General features: G+C 36.0%; 1 protein-coding gene across 1 annotated transcript in view; it reads right to left on the bottom strand.

Annotated features, from left to right (window-relative positions):
- Nucleotides 1-18,520: 18,520 nt before the first annotated feature.
- COL4A5 (collagen type IV alpha 5 chain) overlaps nt 18,521-27,219 on the bottom strand; it is a 225,602-nt gene continuing 216,903 nt past the window's right edge. Inside the window, exons 48-51 of the mRNA XM_008532626.2 lie at nt 23,173-23,350; nt 21,182-21,296; nt 20,646-20,818; nt 18,521-19,776 (exon numbers count right to left, since the gene is read on the bottom strand). Of these exons, the coding sequence (XP_008530848.2) occupies nt 19,695-19,776; nt 20,646-20,818; nt 21,182-21,296; nt 23,173-23,350 (548 nt within the window). The 3' untranslated portion in view covers nt 18,521-19,694. The remainder of the gene's footprint in view (nt 19,777-20,645; nt 20,819-21,181; nt 21,297-23,172; nt 23,351-27,219) is intronic.

Genomic DNA, 27,219 nt, shown 5'->3' with positions numbered 1-27,219 from the left:
CACGGAGCCGGCCCCTATACATATATATGCTTATCCCCACTTCAAGGGAGGCAATCTTTGTCATGGCATAACCCAAACATATTTTATTCATCTCAATCCCTGAAAGACAGACATGCATATCTGTGCTTATCAGTCTACATGATCTTTGTATACTCATTTGGTGATTCACATCTTAATGGGACTTGAATTCCTGGAACAGTAGGCATAGTCAGTGTGGTTGCTTTGACAATCAGCAGAACTCACTAGCTGGAAAGATTTACGTTGAAGAGTGCATGCACAGAACTTCAGCTTCTCCACTCCCCTAGTCTCATACAGAATAACCACATGCTTACTATAGAATGTGAAGGGGTTCTGTTTCTTTAAAGCATAAAACCTACTCAGAAGATTTTTTCAGGTACAACATGCCTAAGTACACACTAGTTAAGCACCTCCAGTGACTGCTTAGAAAAATATTACTAGGTGCTAATTGACCCCAAAGGGCATCTTAGAAATGCACCAAAATGCTTTTTTTAATGTTTTGAAAATAAAACTGCCCAAAGGCAGAACCTGGAAAATGTGAGTATGAAAATTTGTGTGGGTAAGCCAGATCACATCCCCTAATTTATAAAATGTGCAAAAGAGAAATTATGCAAAATTAATGCACAGAATGAGGTTGAACTGTATTCTGTTTTAGAAAAAGCAATTCATTTTCCCTCCAAGACATGCACGTTAATGGATGCTGGTTTTCAGGCAGCCACCTTAAGTCCCAGTTTGCTGCTTAAGTGTACTTCAGAGATAAGAAATGCAACCAAGCTGTACAAAATGAGACAATTTCCCTTCTGTCTCTTGTGCATGATAAATGCTAAAGCAATTAGGAACCAGTGTTGCATGCTACATTGGAATTTTTCAGCAATATCTGTGCTGTGCTACATAAATGGGGGAAACTTAGAAAAAGTCCTGAGAATTTAGGAGAAGACCATGAGTTAGCTTAATATTAAACATTTGGGTCTATAGAACTGAACTAGAAGCAATCCCCTTCTTGACTTTTCAATCTCAGAATATCCATTATAAATTCTTCTATTTCACTGGCAGTAATCTGAATTAGCATTTCAACAACAAAAGGCGCAAAGAAATATTGAAATGGAAAGCAGATATCTAAGTGTCTATAGAAAAATGTGAAGCTTACAGTTTATTCTATATTTCCACACTTGTAACCCCCAAGAAGATTTTCTACATTTTTGCATCATTTTCAGAGAATTGAATGCATGAAGGCCATGTTAAATATATCCATGCTCAGATTTTTGTTATTGTTTCATTTTAACTTTCTCAGAAGCAGTTTAAAAACCATATATCTGACATTGCTGTTTTACTTTTTTCCTCTTTATATTAAGACTATGCTCATTACAGGAAGATAGGCAGTATTGATGGTGGTGCTTAGACAGTGCTCAGAATTAAAGCTAAACATTATCACATTAATCACACAGTAGATAAAACCCATGTAAGGTATAGATACTGCAAAAAACCATTTTTGCAAGACTACCATGTCTTTTTGTGGGGATGTGACAGTAATACTTGGTCAACATTTTAGTTGTCAAGGTTCTAGTTTAGTCCCTTAACACCTTAGAAAACTATAGTTGACTCTCCCTTTGTGTAAAGCTGATATTTTGGAATTGAGTTTAGAATTACAAGGGATCTTAGACATGGTGTAGAGCAGGCCCCACCACCCTTCCAACTACTTCTCTATTTATCCACTTCTCTCCCTTGGAGAAGTTATTTTAATCGTCTAGCTTATCTATTAAAGTCATGATAGGTGGTCTGGTAGGTGAAAAGGATGAAATGATTGGAAAGATTTCTTCTTAGTCTAGAGTTTTATGACCCATGATACTCCATGAAAAATGACAGTTGCCATATAGGATTTGAAAATAGTGTTTTCTTCTCTCCCTCCCTGTTTTGGTACTCTCCACCCACATCAAGAAATGTCTTCATTACACCAGTGGTGCTCACAATATTTCACTTTGTGGATTCAGAGACTAAAACAATTTTTTCTACTTTTCCCACTTATGATAAAGTAAAACCCTGTATTGCTAGAATTAATGAGAAAAATATCTCATCTGAAACCCCAATTGCTAAATCACAACTGAAACAAAAGACTAGGCTATTCTAATACAAATATTCATATTACAAGAGACACATCAGATGACACCACATTGAAAGCCCTATGTGCCACATAGTAAACAAATAACTCTGGAATGATTTTGACCTACTGTTGTAACAAATATATACCCTGTGCTGGCACCAAGTCATTGTAAGCAATAAAATATAAGACTTCCACCTCTGACCAAGATAGATCAGATTTACCCTCCTAACTGAACAACCAAAAAAAATCTCAAAATATGAAACAAGGGCTTTCAAGACACTAGACATCAAATAATAAAGGAGAGTGATTCCTAAGAGGTGAGAAACAAACTTGGTAAGCCCTACAACTGTCTTGTCTTACTGGCTTGAGAGCAATTTCAGGTCATGGTGCAGAGTCAGGGAATCCAAGCCAATTCCTTGAGTTAAAGAGATGGACTTCTAAGTCCAAGGAGGCAAACGGGGCTGGAATTCACTGGCTAGAGTATCATAGAAAAGGGAATTTCATAGACAGAGAACTCCATAGATCTATAGAGGGTCCTCCTTGAGAATTCAGCATAATACTGATCATTTCATGTATGTGAGAAAATTATCTGAGGCTATAGAAAGAACCACCTGAAAGGATTAAAGGTAACAGTGGTTGGCACTCACACAGGCTCAGAAATAGGACATTCTCCTACCAGCCAGAATGGAAAATCTCAAGATTCACGGGACATTGGATAGAGTACTCAGAAGGGTCTTGCCTCAGTATTGGGGAAAATTAGTCCTAAACTGAGCACTGCTCCAGACTTCCCTGACAAACCTTACAAGCAACATCTGAAAGGAACCAACAGCTTCCAAATAATTTAATTGTGTTCCAGAAAAAAACTAAAGAATATTTATATGATTACAAAATATCCTACATCCAACAAGATAAAATCACAATGTCTGGCATCAAATAAAAAAATTACTAGGCATGCAAAGAAACAGAAAAAGACAACCAATAATTAAGAGAAAAATCAATGGAAACTTATCCAGAAATGACACAGATGATAAAATTAGTAGACAAGGTCATTAAAACAGTTATTATAGTTATATTATAACATATATTAAAAAGTTAAGTAGAAAAAGGGAAGATATATAAACGACACAAATGGAACTGCTAGAAATGAAAACTACAATTTTGGAGATGAAAAAATATACTGGGTGGGATTAATGGCAAATAAGACATTGAAAAAGAAAAGACTGTTTAACTTAAAGTCATATCAATATACTCAATTCAGTATGAAACACAAAGAAAAAAAGAAGTAACAAAAATTAACATAGAATTAGTGAAATGTGGAACAACTTCAAGTGTCCTAGTATACGTGTGGAGGCCATGCAGGAGACGAGGAAGGGCAGAAAAAATATTTTAAGAAATAATTGACAAAAATTTTCCAAATTTGATGAAAAGTACAAATCTACATGTCCAAGAGGTTTAATAAATACCAAATACAAAAAACATGAAGAAACAATACTCGAACACATCATGACCACATTATATACGGAGGAAAAAAGATAAAGGTGACAGTAGCTTTCTCATCGGAAATTGTGCAACTGAGAAAACACTGGAACAATTTCTTTAAAGTAATAGTAGGATGAAAAAAAAAAGTCTGCCTAGAATGCTATACCCAGTGAAAAGAGCTCTCAAAATTGAAGGTAAAATAAAGACTTTTTACATATATAACAACTGAAGGAATTCATCACCAACAGACTGCTCTTCAAGAAAGAAAATTTCTCATGCATGGAAAATGAAACAAGATGGAAATATAGACCTACAGAAAAGAATGAAGTGCACTGAAAATGGAAACTATATGGGTAAATTTATAAACTATTTTTCTTATTTATAAGTATTGAAAAGATATTTGAAGACATCAGTGGGAATATAAGAACCTCTGAAAATTCTCTCCCTCATAAAAGCAAGGAGAATACTGACAAAATTGTTAGAATCAACTTTTTCAGAACTCTGGAAATTAACCAAAATCTTGCAGAAATCCTGGGAGTATTTACGCAAGAAAAACATTTGAATCTCGGTAAGAACAGTGACCTTCCTGGTGTTTTAACTTGACCTATTCCCATCTGACCCTCCCCAGCTATTTGCTAGCCTAGAAAACTAATATCCCTTAATCATTGTGAAAACCTACCACCTGGCAGCCACTGGAGGGAGCAGAACAGGGTAGGAGCTCCTTCAAAGCCTCATTTACAAACAGCTGCCATTATTGACCTGTTTGGGGATTCCCAGGATGGACCCACTCACAGGGCTTGTGTTCATTTGACCTAACACAGAGCTCTGCCAGTGTGAACAAACTTTTCCCTGGGGGTGTTTGTATTAATATTGTATTGTATTAATACCAATCAGTATTAGTTGTTTAATATCGCAGCTGCCTGAGGCTGTGCATAACAGTTGGGGTAAACAATAGGCTCAGTAAAAATCTTAAAAGGAAAATCTGGGGAATGAGATGTCCACAGGAGGTTTTGGAAAAATCTGAAATATTTTTGTGAACTTAGAAGGAAAAGAACAGGTGTAGCGATGTGAGCATGCCAAGGGCTGTGCACATGTGCATCAGAGACCTGAGAAGACCCAAAGCTCTCACCACTGCCTAACTTTTAGACTTCTGTGTAAGCAGGAAGTGAAGGCTAAAGGAGAGTTGTAAACTGCCTGGCTGAGTGTTGAAGATGTGCCCCAATGAGCCCATAGAGTCACTTGGCAATGACTGGGAGATTTATTGGCTCCAGGCGTTTAAAGAAATCTCAGCGAAGCAATTATCTGGACACTAATGTGAGCAGAGACTTTAGTGGCCACAAATGACAAAGAATAATGATTTTTACAGAATTAGTACAGAAAGATCATCAAACAAATAAGCAACAACAACAAATAGCTACAACAACAAACCCTTATGGGAGGGGCATCTGATATCCAAAGTTGTCACATTATTATTTTAAATGTCAAATTTTCAATTAAAAAATATAAGACATGCAAAGAAGCAAGAAAGTATGGCCCATACATGGGAAAAGAAGTAGTCAACAGAAACTGTCCCTGAGGAAGCCTTGACTTTGGAATTACTAGACAAAGACTCTAAATCAGCTATGTTATTGTTCAAAAAACTAAACGAAATTATGTTTAAAGGACTAAAGAAAAATATAAGAATTATTCCTCACTAAATAGTGAATGTCAATACAGAGATAGAAATTATAAAAAAGAACCACAGAGAAATTCTGGAATTGAAAAGTACAAAAATTGAAATGAAAAATTCACTAGAAGGACTCAACAATACATCTGAACTGGCAGAAGAAAGAATCAGCAAACTTGAAGATTGGTCAAATGAGATTATCCAGTCTGAGGAATAGAAAGAAAAAAGAATGAAGAAAAATGAACAGAACCTCTGAGAACTATAGGGCACCATTGAGTGAACGAACATACCTAATAATGGGAGTCCAAGAAGGAAAAGAGAGAGACGAAAGAGCAGAAAGAATATCTGAAGAAATAATGGCCAAAAAATACCAAAAGTTGATGAAATACATTAATCTGCACATCCAAAGAACTCAATGAACTTTAAGTAGAAATAACTCAAAGAGAATTTCAACAAGATACATTAGAATCAAACTGTCAAAAGTCAAAGGCAAAAAGAGAATCTTCAAAGCAGCAAGACAGAAGCATCACATCATGTACAAGGGATCCTCCATAATATTACCAGCCAATTTTCATATGGGACCCAGAAGGCTAGAAGGACTGCAATAATATATTCAAAGTGCTAAAAGAAAAAAAAACTACCAAGCAAGTATTTTATTCTGGCAGAACTATCCTTCAAAAATGAATGACAAATTAAGACATCACCAGATTAACAATCATTGAGAGAATTCATCATTAGCAGACTATTATATAAGAAATACTAAAAGGAGTCTTTCAGGCTGAAATGAAAAGACATTAGGGGGCTGGCCCCATGGCTGAGTGGTTATGTTCATGTGTTCCACTTTGGCAGCCCAGGGTTTCACCGGTACAGATCCTTGGCGTGGACATGGCACTGCTCATCAAGCCATGCTGAGGCAGTGTCCCACGTAGCACAACCAGAGGCACTCACAGCTAGAATATATAACTATGTACTGGGAGGGCTTTGGGGAGAAGAAGAGAAAAAAAAGAAGATTGGCAACAGATGTTAGCTCAGGTGTCAATCTGAAAAAAAAGAACGACATTAGATAGATAGTAACTTGAATCCACATGAAGAAATAAAGAGCAGTAGTACAGGTAACTGTATAGGTAAATATAAAAGATAGTATAAATGTATTTTTTGTTTATAACTCTTTTTCTCTTAATTTAAAGGATAGCTGCATAAAGCAATAATTATAAATCTGTGTGGATGGACATTTAATGTATAAAGATGTGATTTGTATGTCAATAACAGCACAAAAGAAGAGATAGATAATGGAGCAATACAGGAGCAAACTTGTTGCATACTATCGAAATTGTTTCCATTTCTCTGAATTAGATTATTATAACTCAAGATGTTAATTGTAATCCACAGGGAAAACAATCTGAAAATAACTCCAAAAAATAGAGTAAATAAAACAACAATGAAATGAAAATGGTATTTAGCACAAAAGAAAGAAGTGATGAGGAATAGAAGAACAAAAAAAAAACCCCACAGAATATATATAAAACAAATAGCAAGATGGCAGTCAGAAATCCTACATGATCTGTAATTACATTAAATGTGAATGGATTAAACAATACAACCAAAAGGAAGAGATTGACAGAATGGGTATAAAAACCATGGTCCATCTATCTGCTGTCCATAAGAGACATATTTTAGATTCAAAGATATGAATAGATTGAAAGCAAAGGGATGGAAAGAATATACCATGCAAACAGTAACAAAAAGAGAAATGAAGTGGCTATACTAATATCAAACAAAATAGACTTTCAAGATAAAAGTTGTTACTAGAGATAAAGAAGGACTTTCTATAAAGATGAAAGGATAAATATATAAAAAGATATAACAAAAATACATATATATGTATATATACATATATGTATTATACACATATCTAACATGAGTCTCGAAATAAATGAAGCAAAATATCACAGAATTGAAGTGATGAATAGATAATTCAACAGTAATAGCTGAAGACACAAATACTCTACTTTCAATAATGGATAGAACAACTAGGCAGAAGATCAACAAGAAAACAGAAGGTTTGAACAACACTGCAAATCAACTAGATCTAATATACTTCTACAGAATGCTTCACCCAACAGAGAATACACATTGTTCTAAAGAGCACATGGAACATTATCCAGGATAGACCATATGTTACTCCATAAAAAAGTCTTGATAGATTTTAAAGAACTGAAATCATACAAAGTCTGTTCTCTGTCCACATCAGAATAAAATTAGCATCAGGAAATTTGGAAAATTCACAAATACATGGAATTAAATAACACTTCCCTAAATAAACAGTGGATAAGCAAAGAAATAACAGGGTAAATTAGAAAATACTTCAAAGTGAATAAAAGCAAAACCACAACATTTCAAAACTTACGGGGTATGGATAAAGCTCTGTTTAGAGGGAAACTTGTAAAAGTCTATATTAAAGAACAGAAAGACCTAAAATTAATACCTAATTTACTACCTTAAAAACCTACACAAAGAAGAACAAATTAAATCTAAAGCAAGCAGAAGAAAGGAAGATATAAAGGTTAGAGTGGAAATCAATGAAGTGTAGAATAAAAAAACAATCAACAAAATCAAAAGTTGGTTCTTTGAAAAAAATTATCAAAATTGACAAATCTTTAGCTAGATGGACCAAGACAAAAGAGGGAAGACTCAAATTATTAAAATCAGATATAAAAGAGGGGATATTACTACTGACATTGCAGAAATTAAAATGACTATAAGAAAATATTATGCACAATTGTATGCAGACAAATTAGACACATGAGATGGAATACAGAGATTTCTAGAAGGACACATACTACCAAGAAGAAAGAAAGAAAGGGGACGGCCCAGTGGTGCAGCAGTGAAGTGCGCACGTTCCGCTTTGGCGGCCTGGGGTTCACTGGTCGGGATCCCGGGTGCGGACATGGCACTGCTTGGCAAGCCATGCTGTGGTAGGCGACCCACATATAAAATAGAGGAAGATGGGCATAGATGTTAGCACAAGGGCAGTCTTCCTCAGCAAAAAGAGGAGGATTGGCAGCAGATGTTAGCTCAGGGCTAATCTTCCTCAAAAAAAAAGAAAAAGAAAAAGAAATGGAAAAACTGAACAGATAAAACAAATAAAGAGACTGAATAATTAATTTAAAGATTTCCCACAAATAAAAGTCCAGGACCAGATAACTTAATTTGTGAATTCTGCCAAATGTTTAAAGAAGAATTAACACCAATCATTCACAAAATTCTCAAAAAAATTGGAAGATGAGGCAAAACTTCCCAACTCATTCAATGAGTCCAAAACCCCACAGATACCAAAATCTTGATACCAAAATCAGAGAAAGACATCAGAAGAAAAGAAAACTACAGACCAATATGCCTTATGAGTATAGACACAAAATCTTAAAAACAAAAGCCAAAAACTACTAGCAAATCCAATTAAGCACATATAAAAACATAAGACCAGATAGCTTCACTAGTGAAATCTACGAAACATTTAAAGAATTTACACCAATCCTGCTCAAACTCTTCCAAAAAAATTGAAGAGGAGAGAACACTTCCCAAGTCATTCTATGAGGCCAGGAATATGCTGATACTAAAGTCAGACAAAGATATTCGAGAAAACTCCAGATCCATATGCCTTATTAATATTGATGCAAAAAATCCTCAACAAAGTACCAGTAAAAAAATTAAAAAGTACATTAAAAGCATTATACACCATGATTAATTGAGATTTATATCAGAATGCAAGGCTGGTTCAACATATTAAAATCAATGAATGTAATATACCTAATTAATAGAATGAAGAAAAAAAATCCTCATGATTATCTTGATTGATGCATAAAAAATATTTGACTATATTCAACAACTCTTCGTTTATCACATTTATCACGTTTATCATTCAACAACTAGGAATAGAAGGAAAGTTTCTCAGTTTGATTGAAAAATTACAGTAAACATAATACTTAATGGTGAAAGACTGAAACTTTCCCCCTTAGATTAGGAACAAGGAAAAATGTCCACTCTCATCATTTCTATTAAATATTGTACTGATATTTCTAGCCTGATCAATTAGGCAAATAGATTGGAAGGGAAGAAGTAAAACTATTTCTATTTGGAGAAGACATAACCTTACATGTAGAAAATCCTAATAAATCCAATAAAAAACTATTAGAGCTAACAAGTGCATTTGGTACAGTTGCAGGATACAAGATCAGTATACAAAATAAAATTGCATTTCTATACACGAACAATGACTAATTCAAAAATAGAATTAAGGCTACTATTCCATTTACAGTGGCATAAAAAAGAAGAAAATACTTAGGAATAAATTAAACAAAAGAAGCATATGACTTATACAGTGAAAACTACAAGACATCATTGAAAGAAATTAAAGAAGTCCTATACAAATGGAAAGACATCCTGTGTTCATGGGTTGGAAGACTTAATATTGTTAAAATATAATATTCCCTAAAGTGATGTTCAGATTCAATGCAATGTATCAAAATCTCAGCTGCCCTTTTTTTTTTCTTGAAGTGAAAAGCTGATTCTAAAATTCATATAGAATCACAAGGGAGCCCGAATAGCCAAAACAATGTCGAAAAAGAAGAACAAAGTTGGAAGACTAACACTCAACAATTTCAAAACTTAATGAAAAGTTACAGTAATCAAGACTGTGTGACTGGCATAAAGATACACATATAGATCAATGGAATGGCATTGAGAGCTCAGAAATAAACCCATACATCTATGGTCAATTGATTTTTCAAAAGATGCTAAGACAATTCAATGGGGGAAAGAATAGTCTTTTCAACAAATGGTGCCGGAACAACTGGATAACCATGTGCAAAAGAATGAAGTTAGACCCTTACCTCACACCATGTATAAAAATTAACTCAAAATAAAGACTCAAATGTAAGAGCTAAAATTATAAAACTCTTATAAGAAAACATAAGAGCAAATCTTTATGACCTTGCATTAGGCAATGGTTTTTTAGATATAACACCAAAAACAAAAGAAGGAAAGGGATAAATAGATAAATGGGATTTGGGTCAAATCAAAATTAAAATTAAAATCTTTTGTACTTTAAAGGACACCATCAAGAAAGTAACAAGATAACCCTCAGAATAGAAGAAAATATTGGAAATCATATATCTGATAAGGGAATAGTATTCAGAACATATAAAGTACTCTCACAGCTCAACAACAAAAAGAAAAACAACCCAATTAAAAAATGGTAAAGCATCTGAATAGATATTTCTCTAAAGGAGATATACAAATGGGCAACAAGCACACAAAATGATGTTTAGCATCGTTAGTCATCAGGGAAATGCAAATCCAAACCACAATGAGGTGCCACTTCATAGTCACTGAGATGGTTATAATTTAAAAATGGAAAAATAAATTTTGATAAGGATGTGGAAAAATTGGAACCTTTGTGCAGTGCTGGTGGGAATGTAAGGTGGTGCACCTGCTGTGGAAATAGTTCGGCAGCTCCTCAATAAGTTAAATATAGAAACACTACATGATCAAGCAAATCTACTCCTAGGGATATACTAAAAATAATTAAAAACAGGTATTCAGACAAATACTTGCACATGAATGTTCATAACAGCATGATGCACAATCACCAAAATGTGGAAACAACCCAAATGTCAATGTGTAGATGGATAAACAAAATATGGTATATCCATACAATGGATTATTATAAACATAAAAAAATTGAAGTACTCATATGTACTATAATGTGGATGAACCTCAAAAACATTATGGTAAATGAAAGAAACCAGACAAAAAAAGTCACATATTGTATGAATCCACTTATATGAAACATCTAGAATACGTAAATCCATAGAGACAGAAAGCAGATTAGTGACTGCTAGGGGCTACGGGGAGTGAGGAGTGACTGCTTAATGGGTACAAGGTTTTCTTTTGGGATGATGAAAATGTTTTGGAACTAGATAAAAGTGGTTGGTGCACATTATGGATGTACTGAATGCTACTTGAATTGTTCGCTTTAAAATTGTTAGTCTTATGTTACGTGACTTTCACCTCCATTGAAAAAATAAAGGAATGAAGTACTAACACATGCTACAACATGGATGACACTTGAAAATATTAATGAAATGAAAGAAAATGAAAGAAACCAGGCACAAAAGGCCATATATTGTATGATTCCATTTACATGAAATGTCCAAAGAAGGCAAATCTTTAGAGACAGAAAGTAGATTAGTGGTTGCCTAGGGCTGTGGGGAGGGAGAAACGGGTGAAGAATAGAGAATCATTGCTAATGAGTATGGAGTTTTCCTTTTGGGGTGATGAAGATGTTCTGGAATTAGATAGTGATGATGGTTGCACTACTTCATGAATATACCAAAAGCTATTGAATTGCACAGTTTAAGAGGATGAATCTTATGGTATGTGAGTTATATCGACTAAAAAAGAATGTACTTGGGCTGGCCTCATGGCTGAGTGGTTAAGTTCGCGCGCTCCGCTGCAGGTGGCCCAGTGTTTCGTTGGTTCGAATCCTGGGCACGGACATGGCACTGCTCATCAAACCACGCTGAGGCAGCGTCCCACATGCCACAACTAGAGGAACCCACAACGAAGAATATACAACTATGTACTTGGGGGCTTTGGGGAGAAAAAGGAATAAAACAAAAAATCTTTTAAAAAAATGTACTATTTAAATAAAAATAAGAAGGATGTAGTATGGGCTTTATAACATATTAAAACTACAGTGTATGAAAATAATAGCACAAAGCTCAAGAGGGAAGAATTGAAGGTACTATTGTACTATTGCAACATTCTTAAAGCATACATGAAGTGGTGTTACATAATTTGAATGTAGACTGATAAGTTAAAGATGTATACCATAAACCCTAAAGCAGTCACTAAATTAATCAAACAAAATGTTATACTTAGTATGTCGCAAAGAAGATATAATGGAATCAGAAAAATACTCAATCCCAAACAAGGCTTTAAAAAGTGAACAAGGTACAAATGGCACAAATAGAAAACAAATAGCAAGATGATAGATTTAAACCTAACCATATCAATAACCACATTAAAAGCAGGCTACTAAAATGCAAAAATTGTTAGATGTAGTAAAAAAGCAACATCCAACCATATGCTGCCTACAAGAAATGCAATTCAAATATGAAGGCAGATATAGATTAAAAGTAAAATGACAGAAAAAATGATATCATGCTCACACTAACACAGAAAAAGCTGGATGGCTACACTGCTATCAATGTAGAGTTCAGAGTAAAGAATAAACGTTTTCTTTACCATATTACCATTATCATAACGATAAAGGGATCCTTTCATCAAGAGGACATAAAAATCATAAATATTTATGCACCTAATAACAGATCTTCAAAATAGATGGAGTAAAAACTGCTAGAGCTGTAAGGAGAAAAGCCTTAGCACATTGTCATGCGTCAGTGGCTGCTTCTGCTTGCTCAGAGAGGACCAAAGAAAATATTGGTTTCTCAGAGCAGGAGAAGGATGTGTTTGTGAAAATGGCTTTAGGTTGTTCTCTCTTTCCACTCCATGGGGGGCGTTTTCTGTGCTGCTGCTGGCCTATAAGATAGGCAATACCTGCCACATCTGAAACTACATAGTCAACTTAAGAACATATTTAAACCCAGTAATCTCAAAGTCTTGCTTCTTACTATAGTGATTACTACAAGCTAAGCAGGGTTCTATTTCAGTCTAGATGTTTTCCAACTTGTCTTTAACCCTTCCTGCCTCTCTAATCTGATAAATAACCAAATGCTGTTTTGCCCAATTGGCTTGATGTTTGTTCATCTGATTCCCAGCCTAAATTTCCCTTGAAGGGAGCCAAATAAGGAAAACTACTGCATGTGAAATATGACCAATGGAGGTTATGGTTAGCAAATTCATGTTGCTTCTGTGTGTGTTTATGTATATTAACGTAAATGAAATATAATAAAATTTTCTGTTTGAACTAAAAAAAAATTCCCCTTCACAGAGTACTTTCTGCATTGTTTGTAATAGATGATAAATCATATCTGGATGGTCTCAGGTTTACATAACAATCAAGACACACTGAAGGGCCGGCTCCGTGGCCAAGTGGTTAAGTTCGCGTGCTCCGCTGCGGCGGCCCAGGGTTCGGATCCTGGGCGCAGACATGGAACCGCTCGTCAGGCCATGTTGAGGCGGCGTCCCACATCCCACAACTAGAAGGACATGCAACTAAGATATACAACTGTGTACAGGGCGGGTTTGGGGAGATAAAGCAGGAAAAAAAAAAAAAGATTGGCAACAGTTGTTAGCCCAGGTCCCAATCCTTAAAAAAAAAAAAAAAGAAAAGACACACTGGTCCTTACTTGGACACTAGTGGCACTAGAGGGTTTGCAGAACAGAGCATTCAAATTCCAGGAGCTCATCTGGATTAAAAAACCCCAAAGAAGCTCATGAGTGGTGGGTACCAGGTCAGACTCACAGGTTTTCTTTAGCTACAGAGCATTAAACCAGACAAGAGTATCCTGAGGTACAGTGGATTGATTCACTGTAAGCCCCCTGTGTCCAAGGCCTAATTCTAAACGGTCTCCAGTGCTACGACGGTGCTGGCAAAAGCACTCATCCTTAACTGACAACCAAGGTTTCCAAAACATGTAGCTTATCACTTCTCGTGAGGCAGAGACCCTTGTACTGCCAGGAATCTCCACCACACAGGATTCTGAGTTTTTTGATACAGGCATCTTCATGACTACAAGGTGATGATTAGATTTTGAGTAAAAAAGAACTTAGTAACTTGTCCTGTGACTTTGGGAAAGTCATTTAACCAGTCTAAGGTTCAGCTTCTGCACCTGTAAAATGGAGACAACTTGCACTGTTTGAATACATCAGGGTTGTTGAGGCTCAGATGAAATCATGTGTGAAGAATGACATTTCAATGAGAACTATATAAATATAAGGTGTTACTCTTGTTGCTACTGAGGCATCAGAGGTACTCTCCTTTAGAGCCCAAGCAAAGGTCAAATTATTGTGTCAGAGAAAGACACAAAGATCTGACATCTGATTTACCATTGCAGCTTATAATAGACTGTTAATAGTGAGCACTTTACTGGCCCCAAAGAAATCAACCAGAAAGCTATTTTACTTTACAGAAAAGTATATTCACTTCTTGGTAGGCTTCATGTAACCCTGGATGAAATTAGCAAGTAGTCTCAGACTGCCTTTGGTCTTAGAGCCTGTCCCACCTTCTATAATCGCCAGTCTAAGCATTCCCCCTGGTAAGCCTTGATGAACAAAAGGGAAGCAGATCTGAAGTGCTTCTGTGGGCTTACCTTTCACAGAAGCCTTGAGGCTAGAAAAATATTTGTTTTAGGTGGTTTAAATTGTCTATTTCTTGGCCTAGTAATACTTTGGGTTTTTTTACTGACTGCAGGCATATACACACCTGGCTTGGCAGATTTCTCTGGTGGAAGTAGTACTAATGGTACTAACAGGAGCTTCCTTTTTGGATCTATGAGCGATTACTCCTCATTGCTTACAATCTAGCCTGCCAACGAAGCAACTGGGATTCTTCCTTTGGAGTAGGATGAAGCAAACCAAATGACCACTCAGGGGGAAGTCAAAATGCATTCTTTAGAGATCCAATGGGACAATATTTGAAAAAAGTTAAATAATTTAGGATCATAATGAACATATTTTGCCTCATATCACCCTAAAAATCTTGGAACACAGCTTCCAATAAAGCTTGGTTAACTAGGTCTTAGGTTAAGTGATGTTAAGTCATATTTCTGCTGGTCTATCCCTCAGTTCAAAATGGAAGATGCTAATCATGCTTGTCTCCTTTATCAATTCACCCTCATTTTGCCATACATAGAATAAAGCACTTCCACTAGATTTTGGAAACAGTTGTGCATTCATCAGGGTATCAACAGTAAACAGACAACACACATAAATTAGGATAATCTGAGGAGAGTTTAATTAGAAAAGATATAGGGGGTGTGTAGGAGAACCACAAAAGATAGTGCAGGATACCAAGGCTAGCAGCACAGGAGTAGTAGACTTGTCATAAACAAAGACCTGAAGAAATGAGAAGAAAGAGGTTACTGGAACCATAGGTGGAGATAATTAAGAAGAGCAGGTCATCTTGAGAGGAGCAGGGACATTCAATTGAGGAGCACAAATCAACCTGAGGTGACCCCACAGGACCCATGAAAATAAAAACCCTAACCTCAGTGTTGTTCCTCACTCTGCTATCCTGCTGGGAGCATCCCATTGGTTGAACTCAATCAGAAGCCAGAGGGCATGGAAATCCTCTGGGACAGAAAGCAGGGCAAAGAATGCCATGTGAATCTGGAGAAGGAAAACAGAAGATATCTGGCATAAATTGGTATGATGTCATCAATTTGTCATCCTGTGGGATTAGGTGTTGGGCATGCTGTCCACTCATACAGAAATAGAGAATTAAGGTTACACAAATGTGATTTTAGCCTGTCCATGTGTTAGGCAACAGGTTGGTGAGTCAGGTTCCTCTGGAAAGCTACTGCTGGCAAAAAGCCTCATCACCTATCCGAGTCTGGCCTAGAATTAGTAAGATTTGGTAGTCAAGGCTAGCATACCATACTTCTTCTCGGGATATGTATTATAGTGACTAAAATCTTTCTGATTGAGTTGATTTTGGATTGCTATCTGTCATAGTGTGCTACAGCTAATAAGTATGTAATGAATGTTTGTTGCTGTGAAACTTGGGAGACAGGCCTATCTGGATTTATTCCTTCAGTGTCCCAATTTATAAGTATTTCCACTATACAAACCTTCCAAGCATCCTAATTATACTCTGGAAACCACTCCTCTAAATTGGAAATGACATATGATTTAAAAATATTATTCAATTTATTTTGGAGCTGCCTAGGGATGAAGGTGTTTGTATAGTCCAGTCTGAGAACAGAGTTTCTCTGCTAAAGAAGTCAACTGAAGCCCTGGCCAAACAAAAGTGATTGCTCTTTGCTTCTAGGTTGAGAGGCCCGGGAAGCACTACCAAAGCCAACTCCTAATCAGGCCCTTAAAAGAATCTTTGACTGCAGAGCTGTCCCTTATTTTGAATGCAGACATTGGCAAACTGGGCCACCTCTTAAAATACTTGCTATTGATCTTTACGAGGATGAAAGAATACATGAAGCTTAAAACAAGGACTCTGGAGGCAAGGCTTTAGACAACTCCACCACCACCATCAATAATGAGCACAACAAATCATTGCACATGTCGATTTATCTTTATAGGCAATAGTGCCCTCTTGTGATTAACATATGAATAAACTTCTGATGGTTTGCCATGACCAGTGAGTTTTCAATTAAAGATGCCAATTGAGGCAAAGAACCTCCATGGCGCCACAAGAAACAGAAAAAGTTCTTCAAACTTTGCTGGGTGAGGAAAGAGACTGTATAATCACAAGGTGTCCAATAAAATCTCTTTTGGAAGCTTGGAAGTGATGAGTGTGAAGCCAACATAGCATATGTTGTGCGTGTGTGTGTATGTGTGTATATATATCACTTGGTTGATACTCTTTGTTTCTGATTAAGCAGAACAGCTCATTCATTGCCTGCCTATGTGGGAAAACCATTAACTGTGCATGACTGCAAAACTCACTATAGGTAACTACTAGAGCAGCTACATCAGAATAATCTTTGAATATTCAGTGGCAAGGGAGGGTCAACAACATTAAGGTCCTGGAATAGATTGGGTTCATGTACTTTCAAAAAGAAAGCAGGGCTTGGGATAGTTACAGGAACTAAGAAACACACAGACTAGCTGCACGTGCAACTATTAAAATGTTAGGAGGTTCTTTTTTTTTTCCTTTAGATAGTTTAAAATTTATTGAGTTTCCTGTGCTCTTACAAATGTAACATTCTTGTATACAACATTCATTGAAGAGGCACATTTCTTATTTTGAGGTGGCACAGATTAGACAATTTTTTCAGTGAATAATTACTCTTATATTAGGAAATTTAACTACAAGCTATTTTTCTGTAGAAAGTTGCTTGAAATTCTATCCCTAATATAAGATAAAATTTAATTTTTTATCTCAAAATCACCATATGCAAACTAACAGTACATGACTACTGCCTTTATATTCTTCAATTCTAAGCAATTTCACATTGGAGTTTTTTCAAAGAAAAATTTTAAAAATATATAATTTTCAGGGAAGAAGCTGACCTGGATAAAGAATTTGCTGCTATACCTTGTTATGAAAAATCAGTCAGGTGATCCGGACTGTGCTATGCCATAGAATTTCTCTGCATGTTTCCTCCAGCCAGGACCCCTTCAGGCAATTTAAAAACTCCCCATGTAGACACAGACCAGGTCTAGGAGGGGATGGAAGGTAAAGCAGGGCAAGTCGATCCTCAGCTTTGAAGAGCAAACTTCTGGTTATCTGGGCTGGTTAGAATGCCTAGGAGGTTCTTTTTGAGGCAAGGTTTTCAACCAGCTAAAATGAGAGGGAAAGCTACAAAAAGAAAAATCTCAGAAATTATTGTTTGCAATTGTAATTCAAGGAGCATCCTTTGAGTGTACAGCATGTAGAAAAATCTATAGGATGCAATATGGCGTTTTCATTTACAGTTACCCATTAGTGTTTTCATGTATGTGGCTACATGGAAAAATAAAGCTAGAATTTGCAATTGGCTAGCCTTGAAATCAATGGTATTATTAGGTAGTCACCACTGTTTAGAACTTAAAACTTTTACCACTACAGACTCTAAGTTTCAGATTTTTCATGGGTTCATATTAGGGTCTAAAATTCTCAAAATCACTTTGGTAGTTTCATATTTTAGCTGTAACACAAATTTTAGTTTGGAGGCTTTTAATGCCTCTTACATTTAGCAAGTCCTCAGCTACATGTGTTCACTCTTGATAATTAGGAATATTAACTCACTAATCTACTTTAAACATTATTAATGAATTCTTCCCAAAATAGAAAGTAGTTCTGCTTCCTTTCCCAGCCATCAACACAATGTTTTTAATAAATTTATTATCTCAAAAATACCTCTGAATGGGTTGTTTTCTTGATTGGAAAAAGTACATTGCTGTGTGTTTTCTATCAGCTATCAGAGTGACCAAAGTCTGCAGAAACCTCTTTTGGTTTGGAACTGCTCTAAATGATTCTCTGAGAAGGGACTACTTGTTGATGTGCAGATGTGTAGTCTATCTGTAAATGAGTACATTTTTACACATAGGCTGAAGAGATACACAATAAGCCATCCTTACAACATATATCTTTAATTAAATTGATATTGGTGAGTTAAAAAACATCAAGTGAGAAGATGACAGCTAGGGAAATAAAGTATTCTATGACTATTTATAATAAAATGTTTAAAATAAAAAAGAGTAAGAAACATCAATTGGCTTTGTAATTGATGAGAGAAGACTAACCGAGTACTGTCTTCCCAGTTCTTGTACAAGCAGAGACCACAGGAGAATAATTCTTACATAAGAAGCACAGGAAAAGAATTGTCTTTTTTTTGGTATGTTTTTGCTTCTCAAAATTATTTGGGAGAATCTTTGCCCAGTCAGGGATGAGCAAAAACAAGATGTAAGAAATATTAAAACAGGGGGCATCTAGTGTTAAGAGTGTCTTTGAGAATATAGCAAAAGTGAATTGCTCCATTGGATATTATAAATTTGGTATGTAACAGGAACATTTAAAATTCTGATTAAAGTGACTAGAAATGACCTAATTTTTAAAAAAGTCAGATACGAACTTAGAGGATAAAACTCAAAATAAATTTACTCTCAGTAGTAACCTGATGCAAGAATACAAATTCTCTCACTTTGATAAACATGGATATAAAATCTTGCTGTCTGTATTCTAGGTTTTCCTAAGTTTTCTGTAAAGAGTGAGTCATGTCAGTTCACATCTAAATGACTGAACATTTTGCGCTAAAAGGCTGTTTACACAATATACACATTCTTTACTTACAGAGCAAAATAAGCTTAACACTTTTATATTAAAAACCTGGGATACAGTAGGATTAGTAGCACCATGAAAAATAATTCTTCCCCCAAACTGCAGTCTTTTATTTCACTCAGTGTGATTCTTCTCTTAATTGAATTTTTAACGTGCCATTTTAGTTACTGGGCAAAATATATAATCTTCATCTTATAATCCTTGGAGAAAGTCATTCTGGACCCAAAGAGTAAATTCATTTCCTTATTTCTTTCATAGAAAAATAATAGACACCTTGCTCTGGCACATTGCTGAGGTACATCGGAATCTTCATGATTACTAGTCAGCATGTTCTCTTGGTCATATATAGTAGCACCATTGGTGGCAGCAGTGGTGAAGTTGGGGAGAGTGAGACATTGCATCCTGGGAATTTTATATATATATATGCATATATATCACATTTAAAAACACACAAGGAATTCTTCAAAATGTTATGTCCTCTTCATGCACACTTGACATCGGCTAATACGTGTCCTCAAGTCTCCTGCTTTCAGCGTTTCCGACTGAGGTTTGCTGGGAAATAAGAAATAAGACTATCAGATTAGCCTTTTATGAGATTTCAATTCTATTATTGGTTCAAATTCATACCCAAACATTCTCTTTGTGTTTAAGTAGCTCTCCTGATGACTTCATGGTTAACTTTTGAGCAATGGGATCTAATGCGATGAATGGAATGGCCTAAGAGCCATTAGGGGTCATAGGTATTTTTGTGACTCTTCTCCTCACGACTATTATTTTTGACTATTTGTCTCTCCCTCTCTTTTTTTATACATTTTTCTGATAGGCCTAGATTGAGGAGGATATGGGCAACTGATGACAAATAAATGATAATACATGATACACAAGAAATACAAAAAGATAATACATAAAAAATATGAATTAATGATAACTCAAAAGAAGCAACATATAAAAATAAATTCAAACTAACAAAAAATTCAACAGATTGAAGTATCCTGAGGTACACATATCATATGTGGCCTTATTCATTCAAACACTTGGATGAGAGCCTTAAAATCATTCTGCAAAAGGAGACTACTGGACTAGGGGAGAGAATATAGTTTACAGCTTCAATTCCTGGGGCCGACTTTGGTCTAGTTGAGCAGCTGCTCACTTGTTATTAAGCAGATCATATAACCTTTCCTTGCTCTGTCTATTTTGCTATTGAAAGATTACTACAAAACAATCTCAAATCACACGTATCTAATATTAGCCGTCTGTTTTTCTGACCTGAGTCTAGTATATGAGGAGAACAAGCAAGAATAAAGGACACAGTCCACTAAGTTACTAACATTTGTTGGATATAAACCGTCCGTGAACAGCCTCTCTTCCTGAGCATCTGTGAAGGAAGCTTAGGACCTAAACTAAAGTCATAAGCACCTTACCTGAACATGTCTGACATATCTACAGTCGCCAGCCAAAAGCTGTAGGAGTTGGCATAGTAGTTGCAGGTACCTCGCCCATGACATTCGATAAAAGGAGCTGAACGAAACTCCTCCAAGCAGGAACCAGGGGAGGCCAGGGCTTGACCCGAGCCCTCTGCTCCTGCACTTGTATGCTAGAAAAGACAAGGAAAAATGTGCCACAATACCCATGGGCTATAATACCCATGGGCCATAATAACTTAGTGAATACCCAAAGCTGTGTGCTGAAGTTGGTCAAAAATTCAAATCCAGTGAAGGAAGAGGGCCAGAGGTAAGAGAATAGTATCCACACCAAGGGTACTCAACCAAAGCAACAGGCAGATTATGAAAATATGTTCCAGAAAATGTGTGAGGGGGAACACAGTGCTCGGATAGAAACTATTTAAGGCTCAAGCTTCTTACTACACAAAATGACAGGGATTCCTCATACTGGGAAGAAACGTAGATATGATGGACAGTCAGCTATGACGACAAAGACAAGGAAGAATGTTTCGTACCATCATGAAGGAATAACCAATCCAGAGAGAATCCCATCCCTGAGGACAACGGGGAATCTGGATGGTCTGACTGTGAACTGCAATGACCACAGCTGGAGCTTCACATACTGCACATCTGGTAAGGGAAAGGGAGAAGGAATACAATCTACAGAGTGAGTAGGTGGGAAATAGCAGTCCCTCTTCTTTGGTAGCCTTCCTGGTATAGAAGCCCATTAAGGTGTCTTTAATGCTCAGGAAAGGAGGAGAAAAATGAACTTTGAGAATTGCTTTTTGCATAAATCTTGTCTCTCAATATACATAATAAAGTTACAAACAAAAACTGTACGCTTTTTTTCAAGAAACTACAGAATCACTGCTATAGCATTTTCATTTTCCATTCTGCTCCAAATTTGTATTCATACTTGCTGTAGTCAATGCCATAATTGCTGTAAGAGTTTGGCATAGTGTATTGTACATACTACTTGCTGTGAAAATGCCCAATTGGAGGGTAGACATTTAGTAATGCTGAAACTGTGGTAAGAACAATGTCTGGTAAACTGGAAAAGACAAGAAAGACACTTTCTCAATCCCCACCCATTATTTTTGGTCCAAAGTATATTTATTAACCATTTGGCTATATCTGGAGAAGTACAAAATATCCAGAATGCTGGGCAGGTACCCAGGTACTTGGGGATGTGGCTTAAATCTATAAAATCAAATAAAACAGCAACACAGTAAATACAGCTGAGTCTACCAAATCTTTAATAAGAGCATGAGGGGACCTTTTTGAAATATGACTGAACCAATTTGGCAAAGTTTATCTACAAAATACGGTATACCTTTAGGGAACCTTTTACTCCCAAGAGTTAGGAGTGAGAAAAATCACAAAAACCTAATTCCCAAAGGATTTGGGCAAATGTATTAAAAAGGGCACCATGAATTTGCTACAAAGAGAGGCTAAACTAGATTTAAACTTTATACGCCATGTGAAAGAAACTAGACTTTCCAATGATTCATCTTTTATGGTTACTGGACGCCTAGATCAATTGGGTCATAATCAGAAGGAAAATGGCAATATCTAATATGCCTAGGAGATTGAGTTAAACGAGGGTTGTAATGTGGAAAAATTCTATGAATCTATTAATGGTACCACCCTCCTCTTACCCATACACCAAACCTCAGCTATCATTTCCTTCTTCCCATAGCTAATCAACTGCCAAATCCTATCTATTCTATTAACGTGATACATGTTCCCCACTGAGAGTTCCAATCCACTCCTACCAGGAATATAGCAATATCTTCAATTTAACTGGTCTCTCCACCTCAAGACTATTCCCTCTATAATCCATGTTACGCATTGATAGCTCTGTAATCTTCCCTGAAATGTAGCTCAAAAACTTTTCGGGGCTCCCCAATATATAGCAAATAAATTCCAAAATAAAATCTTATACTGAAAACCTTCTACCATTTGGGTCCAAGTTAACTTTCCAGTCTCTTCTCCCTATGTAACCTTTACAAACTATATTCTAGACACATCAATCTACTACCCATGTTCTCTGTGTAGTGTGCCCTTCCCCCTTATAACTGCCAACCTCTCAAGTCCTTCCCATCTTTCAAAGACTACCCAGTTCAAAACACATTTCTTCCACATAGTCATCCCAAATTTCTCCAGTTAGAATTAAACATCCCTTTTCCTATGCTTTCATAACATTTTTATTAGGTCTATTGTAGCACTTAGCCCAAGCCTGATATATATTAGATTAATCTACATACATTTGCCTAATAACTAGACTGAGTTCTTTGTACATTACACTGTGTCTATCATGGGGCATGGTCAAAAGCAGATCCCCAATAAATGTGGATCATACTAAATACTGAATTGAATATTATAAAGGCACCTCTGTTCTACCTAACCTGGGAGGAATATGCTCAGATTATTAGCTTTGGACTCATTTCTGACTAGCTAAACTAACTGGGGATTGGTAAAAGTCAAAGCTATACCAATGTCTCACCGACTAATGAATGGCTGAATGCTCTGGCCCTTCAGGGGCTCCATGCTCATTGGCATGGGTTCTGGGGTAGAGAGCCAGTAAGAATAATCATTTCTTGAAGCAAAGTTGCAAACATTATTGATGTTGCAGAACATAAAAGGCATGGTACTGAAGCGACGAAGGCAGCTGCCAGCCGTCCCTAGGAAGAATTGAGGAGAAAAAGATGAAGAACTTCATCATGATGATACTTTAACTTCTTCTAAAACACCAGCAAACAACCTCTCAAAGAGAAACTTGCCCATGTTTCTTAGATAATAAATATACTTTTTCAATTATAAGATGCACATTAACTCATATTTTAACATTTCTAAAGTCAGGATATATCTTATAATTTATGTAGACATTTACTGTGGTAGCTCATTATATATTCCCCAACACTGTTTTTAAACTGGTGATGCATCTTATAAACAACGGTGTCTTATGGAGAATATTGGGCAGTTTATTGTGGACAAGTCAAGGGCACATACTGAGTCCTTATAATATCATATCAGTATTTCCTCTCCAGGCTGCCCTCTCTTCTTCCAAGACATCCCCAGTATTTATCTTGTGTGGGTATGCAATCTCTTTAAGCCTAGGCACAATTGTAGAGCTGACCAATATGCACATAAACCATGGACAGGTCTGGAGATGAATAACAAAAAGGAAAAAAGATAAATGAGAGAGAGAGGAAGGATGGAGGGAATAAAAAGAAAAGGAACTAGAGCCTTTGAATTTCTGAGCTGGTAGGGGCAATAGAGGTTATCTCTACCAGTGATTAGGCCTTTCTTTTCTCATCTACTCACAAAAGGATGATGAAAAGCGATGTACCCCTCTCACACATTTTTAAGTTAGTATCCAAAATATTTCATCAGAAGTTTAAATTGATACTATGGCAGTTATTAAGTTATTGGTTATTGTCTCTTGGCTCCCAACCCACCCGTCTATACTCTACTTTGTAATACTGGAGCCTGGGACTGTGCAAGCCACATTTCAACATCACCAGCAGTCATTTCTAGTATTTTGTGAATACCTATATTTAAAAACAAATTTTCATATTACTATTTTAAACGAATCCAATGTAACAATTTGAAGTCTAACAATAAACATTTTTAAAAGCACATAAACTCGTCTTTAACAATTCGAAATCAAACAATGCTCTTTTTGCATTTGGAAATTACATCTCCATTCTACTCCTCTCACACAGTTTTATCCTAATATGTTTTTTATTTTTGAAAGTCTTTCACTGATTATCCTATCATATTTCTCCAGAACAAAAATTTAAAGTAACTATTAAAAACTTTCTGTGACCGTAAGGCTTTGCATATTAAATATTTTATTTTGAATTATCATGATTATTATTAATTCACAACTGATCAAAAACATAGATATTACAAATTTTGATAATTACTAACCATGAAAAGTAAACTTCTATCGGAAATGCATTTCTTTTTTTTAAGTAATTTTATTGGGATTATAATGGTTTATAACATTATGTAATTTGGGGTGTACATTATTGTTTATCAATTCCTGAATACACTTCATCGTGCTAACTCCTAGTAGTCTAATCTAATTTTTATCCATCACCATACATATGTGCCCCTTTGTCTCTTTCACTTACCTCCCAACCCCCTTCCTCTCTAGTAACCACTAATCTGTTCTCTTTATCCATGTATTTGTTATCTTCCACATATGAGTGAAATCATGTAGTATTTGTCTTTGTCTGGCTTATTTCGTCTTTTTTATGACTGAGTAGTATTCCATTGTATATATATACACCACAACTTCTTTATCAATTCACCTGTAGAAGAGGACTTGGGTTGTTTCCGCATCCTGGCTATTGTGAATTGTGCTGCAATGAACATAGGGGTGCATAAATCTCTTTGGATCATTGATTTCAAGTTCTTCGGGTAAATACCCAGTAGTAGGATAGCTGGATTGTATGATATTTCTATTTTTAATTTTTTGAGAAATCTCCATACTGTTCTCCATAGTGACTGCACCAGTTTGCATTCCCACCAGCAGTGTATGAGCGTTCTCTTTTCTCCACATCCTCTCCAACATTTGTTGTTTTTTGTCTTGGTAATTCTAGCCACTCTGGTGTAAGGTGATATCTCATTGTAGTTTTGATTTGCATTTCCCTAATAATTAGTGATGTCGAGCATCTTTTCATGTGTCTGTTGACCAACTGTATATCTTCCTTGGAAAAATGTCTGTTCCTGTCTTCTGCCCATTTTTTGATCGGGTTGTTTGTTTTTTTGTTGTTGAGTTGTGTGAGTTCTTTATATATTTTGGAGATCAATCCCTTGTCTGATAAATGATTTGCAAATATTTTCTCCCAGTTGGTGGGTTATCTTTCTGTTTTGTTGATGGTTTCCTTTGCTTTGCAGAAGCTTTTTAGTCTGATGTAGACCCATTTGTTAACGTTTTCTTTTGTTTCCCTTGCCTGAGTAGACATGGTATTCGAAAAGATGTTGCAAAGACCAATGTCAAAGAGCATACTGTCTATATTTTATTCTGGGAGTTTTATGGTTTCAGGTCTTACATTCAAATCTTTAATCCATTTTGAGTTAATTTTTGTGTATAGTACAAGATAATGGTCTACTTTCATTCTTTTGCATGTGACTGTCCAGTTTTCCCAACACCATTTATTGAAGAGACTTTCCTTTCTCCATTGTATGTTCTTGGCTCCTTTGTCAAAGATTAACTGTCCATAGATGTGTGGTTTTATTTCTGGGCTTTCAATTCAGATCCATTGATCTGTTTGCCTGCTTTTGTGCCAGTACCATGCTATGTTGATTACTATAGCTTTGTAGTATATTTTTAAGTCAGGGACTGTGATGCCTCCAGCTTTGTTCTTTGTCCTCAGGATTGCTTTGGCTGTTCGGGGTCTTTTGTTGTTCTATATAAATTTTTGGATTCTTTATTCTATTTCTGTGAAGGATGTCATTGGAATTCTGATTGTGACTGCACTGAATCTGTAGATTGCTTTCAGTAGTATGGATATTTTAACTATGTTTATTCTTCTGACCCATGAACATGGAATATCTTTCCATTTCTTTATGTCTTCTTCAATTTCTTTCAATAACGTCTTTCAGTTTCAGTGTACATGTCTAATAGTTTTCAGTGTACAGGTTTTTCATCTCTTTGGTTAAGTTTATTCCTAGGTGTTTTATTCTTTTTGTTGTGATTGTAAGTGGGATTGTAGTCTTGATTTCTCTTCTGCTAGTTCATTGTTAGCGCACAGGAATGCAACTAATTCTTTTAAAGTGATTTTGTACTCTCAAACTTTGCTGCAGCTGTCGATTATTTCAAATAGTTTTCCGGTGGATTCGTTACAATTTTCTATATATAGCAACATGTCATCTTTAAATAGCAGAAGTTTCTCTTCTTCCTTTCCAATTTGGATACCTTTTATTTCTTTTTCTTGCCTAGTTGCTCTGGTCAACACCTCCAGTACTATGTTGAATAAGAGTGGTGAGAAGGGGCATCCTGTCTCATTCCTGTTCTCAGCGGAATGGCTTTCAGTTTTTCACCATTAAGGATCATGTTGGCTGGGGGTTTTTCATATATGGCCTTTATTATGTTGAGGTACTTTCCTTCTATACCTATTTTATTGAGAGTTTTTATCACAAATGGATGTTGGATCTTGTCAAATGTTTTCTCTGCATTGATTGAGATGATCATGTGATTCTTATTCCTCAGTTAGTTAATGTGGTGTATCACATTGATTGATTTGTGGAGGCTGGACCATTCCCGCATCCCTGGAATAAATCCCACTTGATTGTGGTGCACGATACTTTTAATGTATTGCTGTATTCGGTTTGCCAATATTTTGTTGAGGATTTTTGCATCTATGTTCATCAGTGATATTGGTCTGTAGTTTTCCTTCTTTGTGATGTCCTTGCCTGGTTTTGGTATCACGGCAATGTTGGCCTCATAGTTTGTGTTAGGAAGTATTCCATCTTATTCAATTTTTCGGAATAGTTTGAGAAGGATAGATACTAAATCTTTGAATGTTTGGTAGAATTC

This window comes from Equus przewalskii, chromosome X (assembly GCF_037783145.1).
Source record: "Equus przewalskii isolate Varuska chromosome X, EquPr2, whole genome shotgun sequence".
Taxonomy (NCBI): domain Eukaryota; kingdom Metazoa; phylum Chordata; class Mammalia; order Perissodactyla; family Equidae; genus Equus; species Equus przewalskii.
Note: the sequence above shows the minus strand (reverse complement) of the source record. Positions and strands in the feature narration are given on the sequence as shown.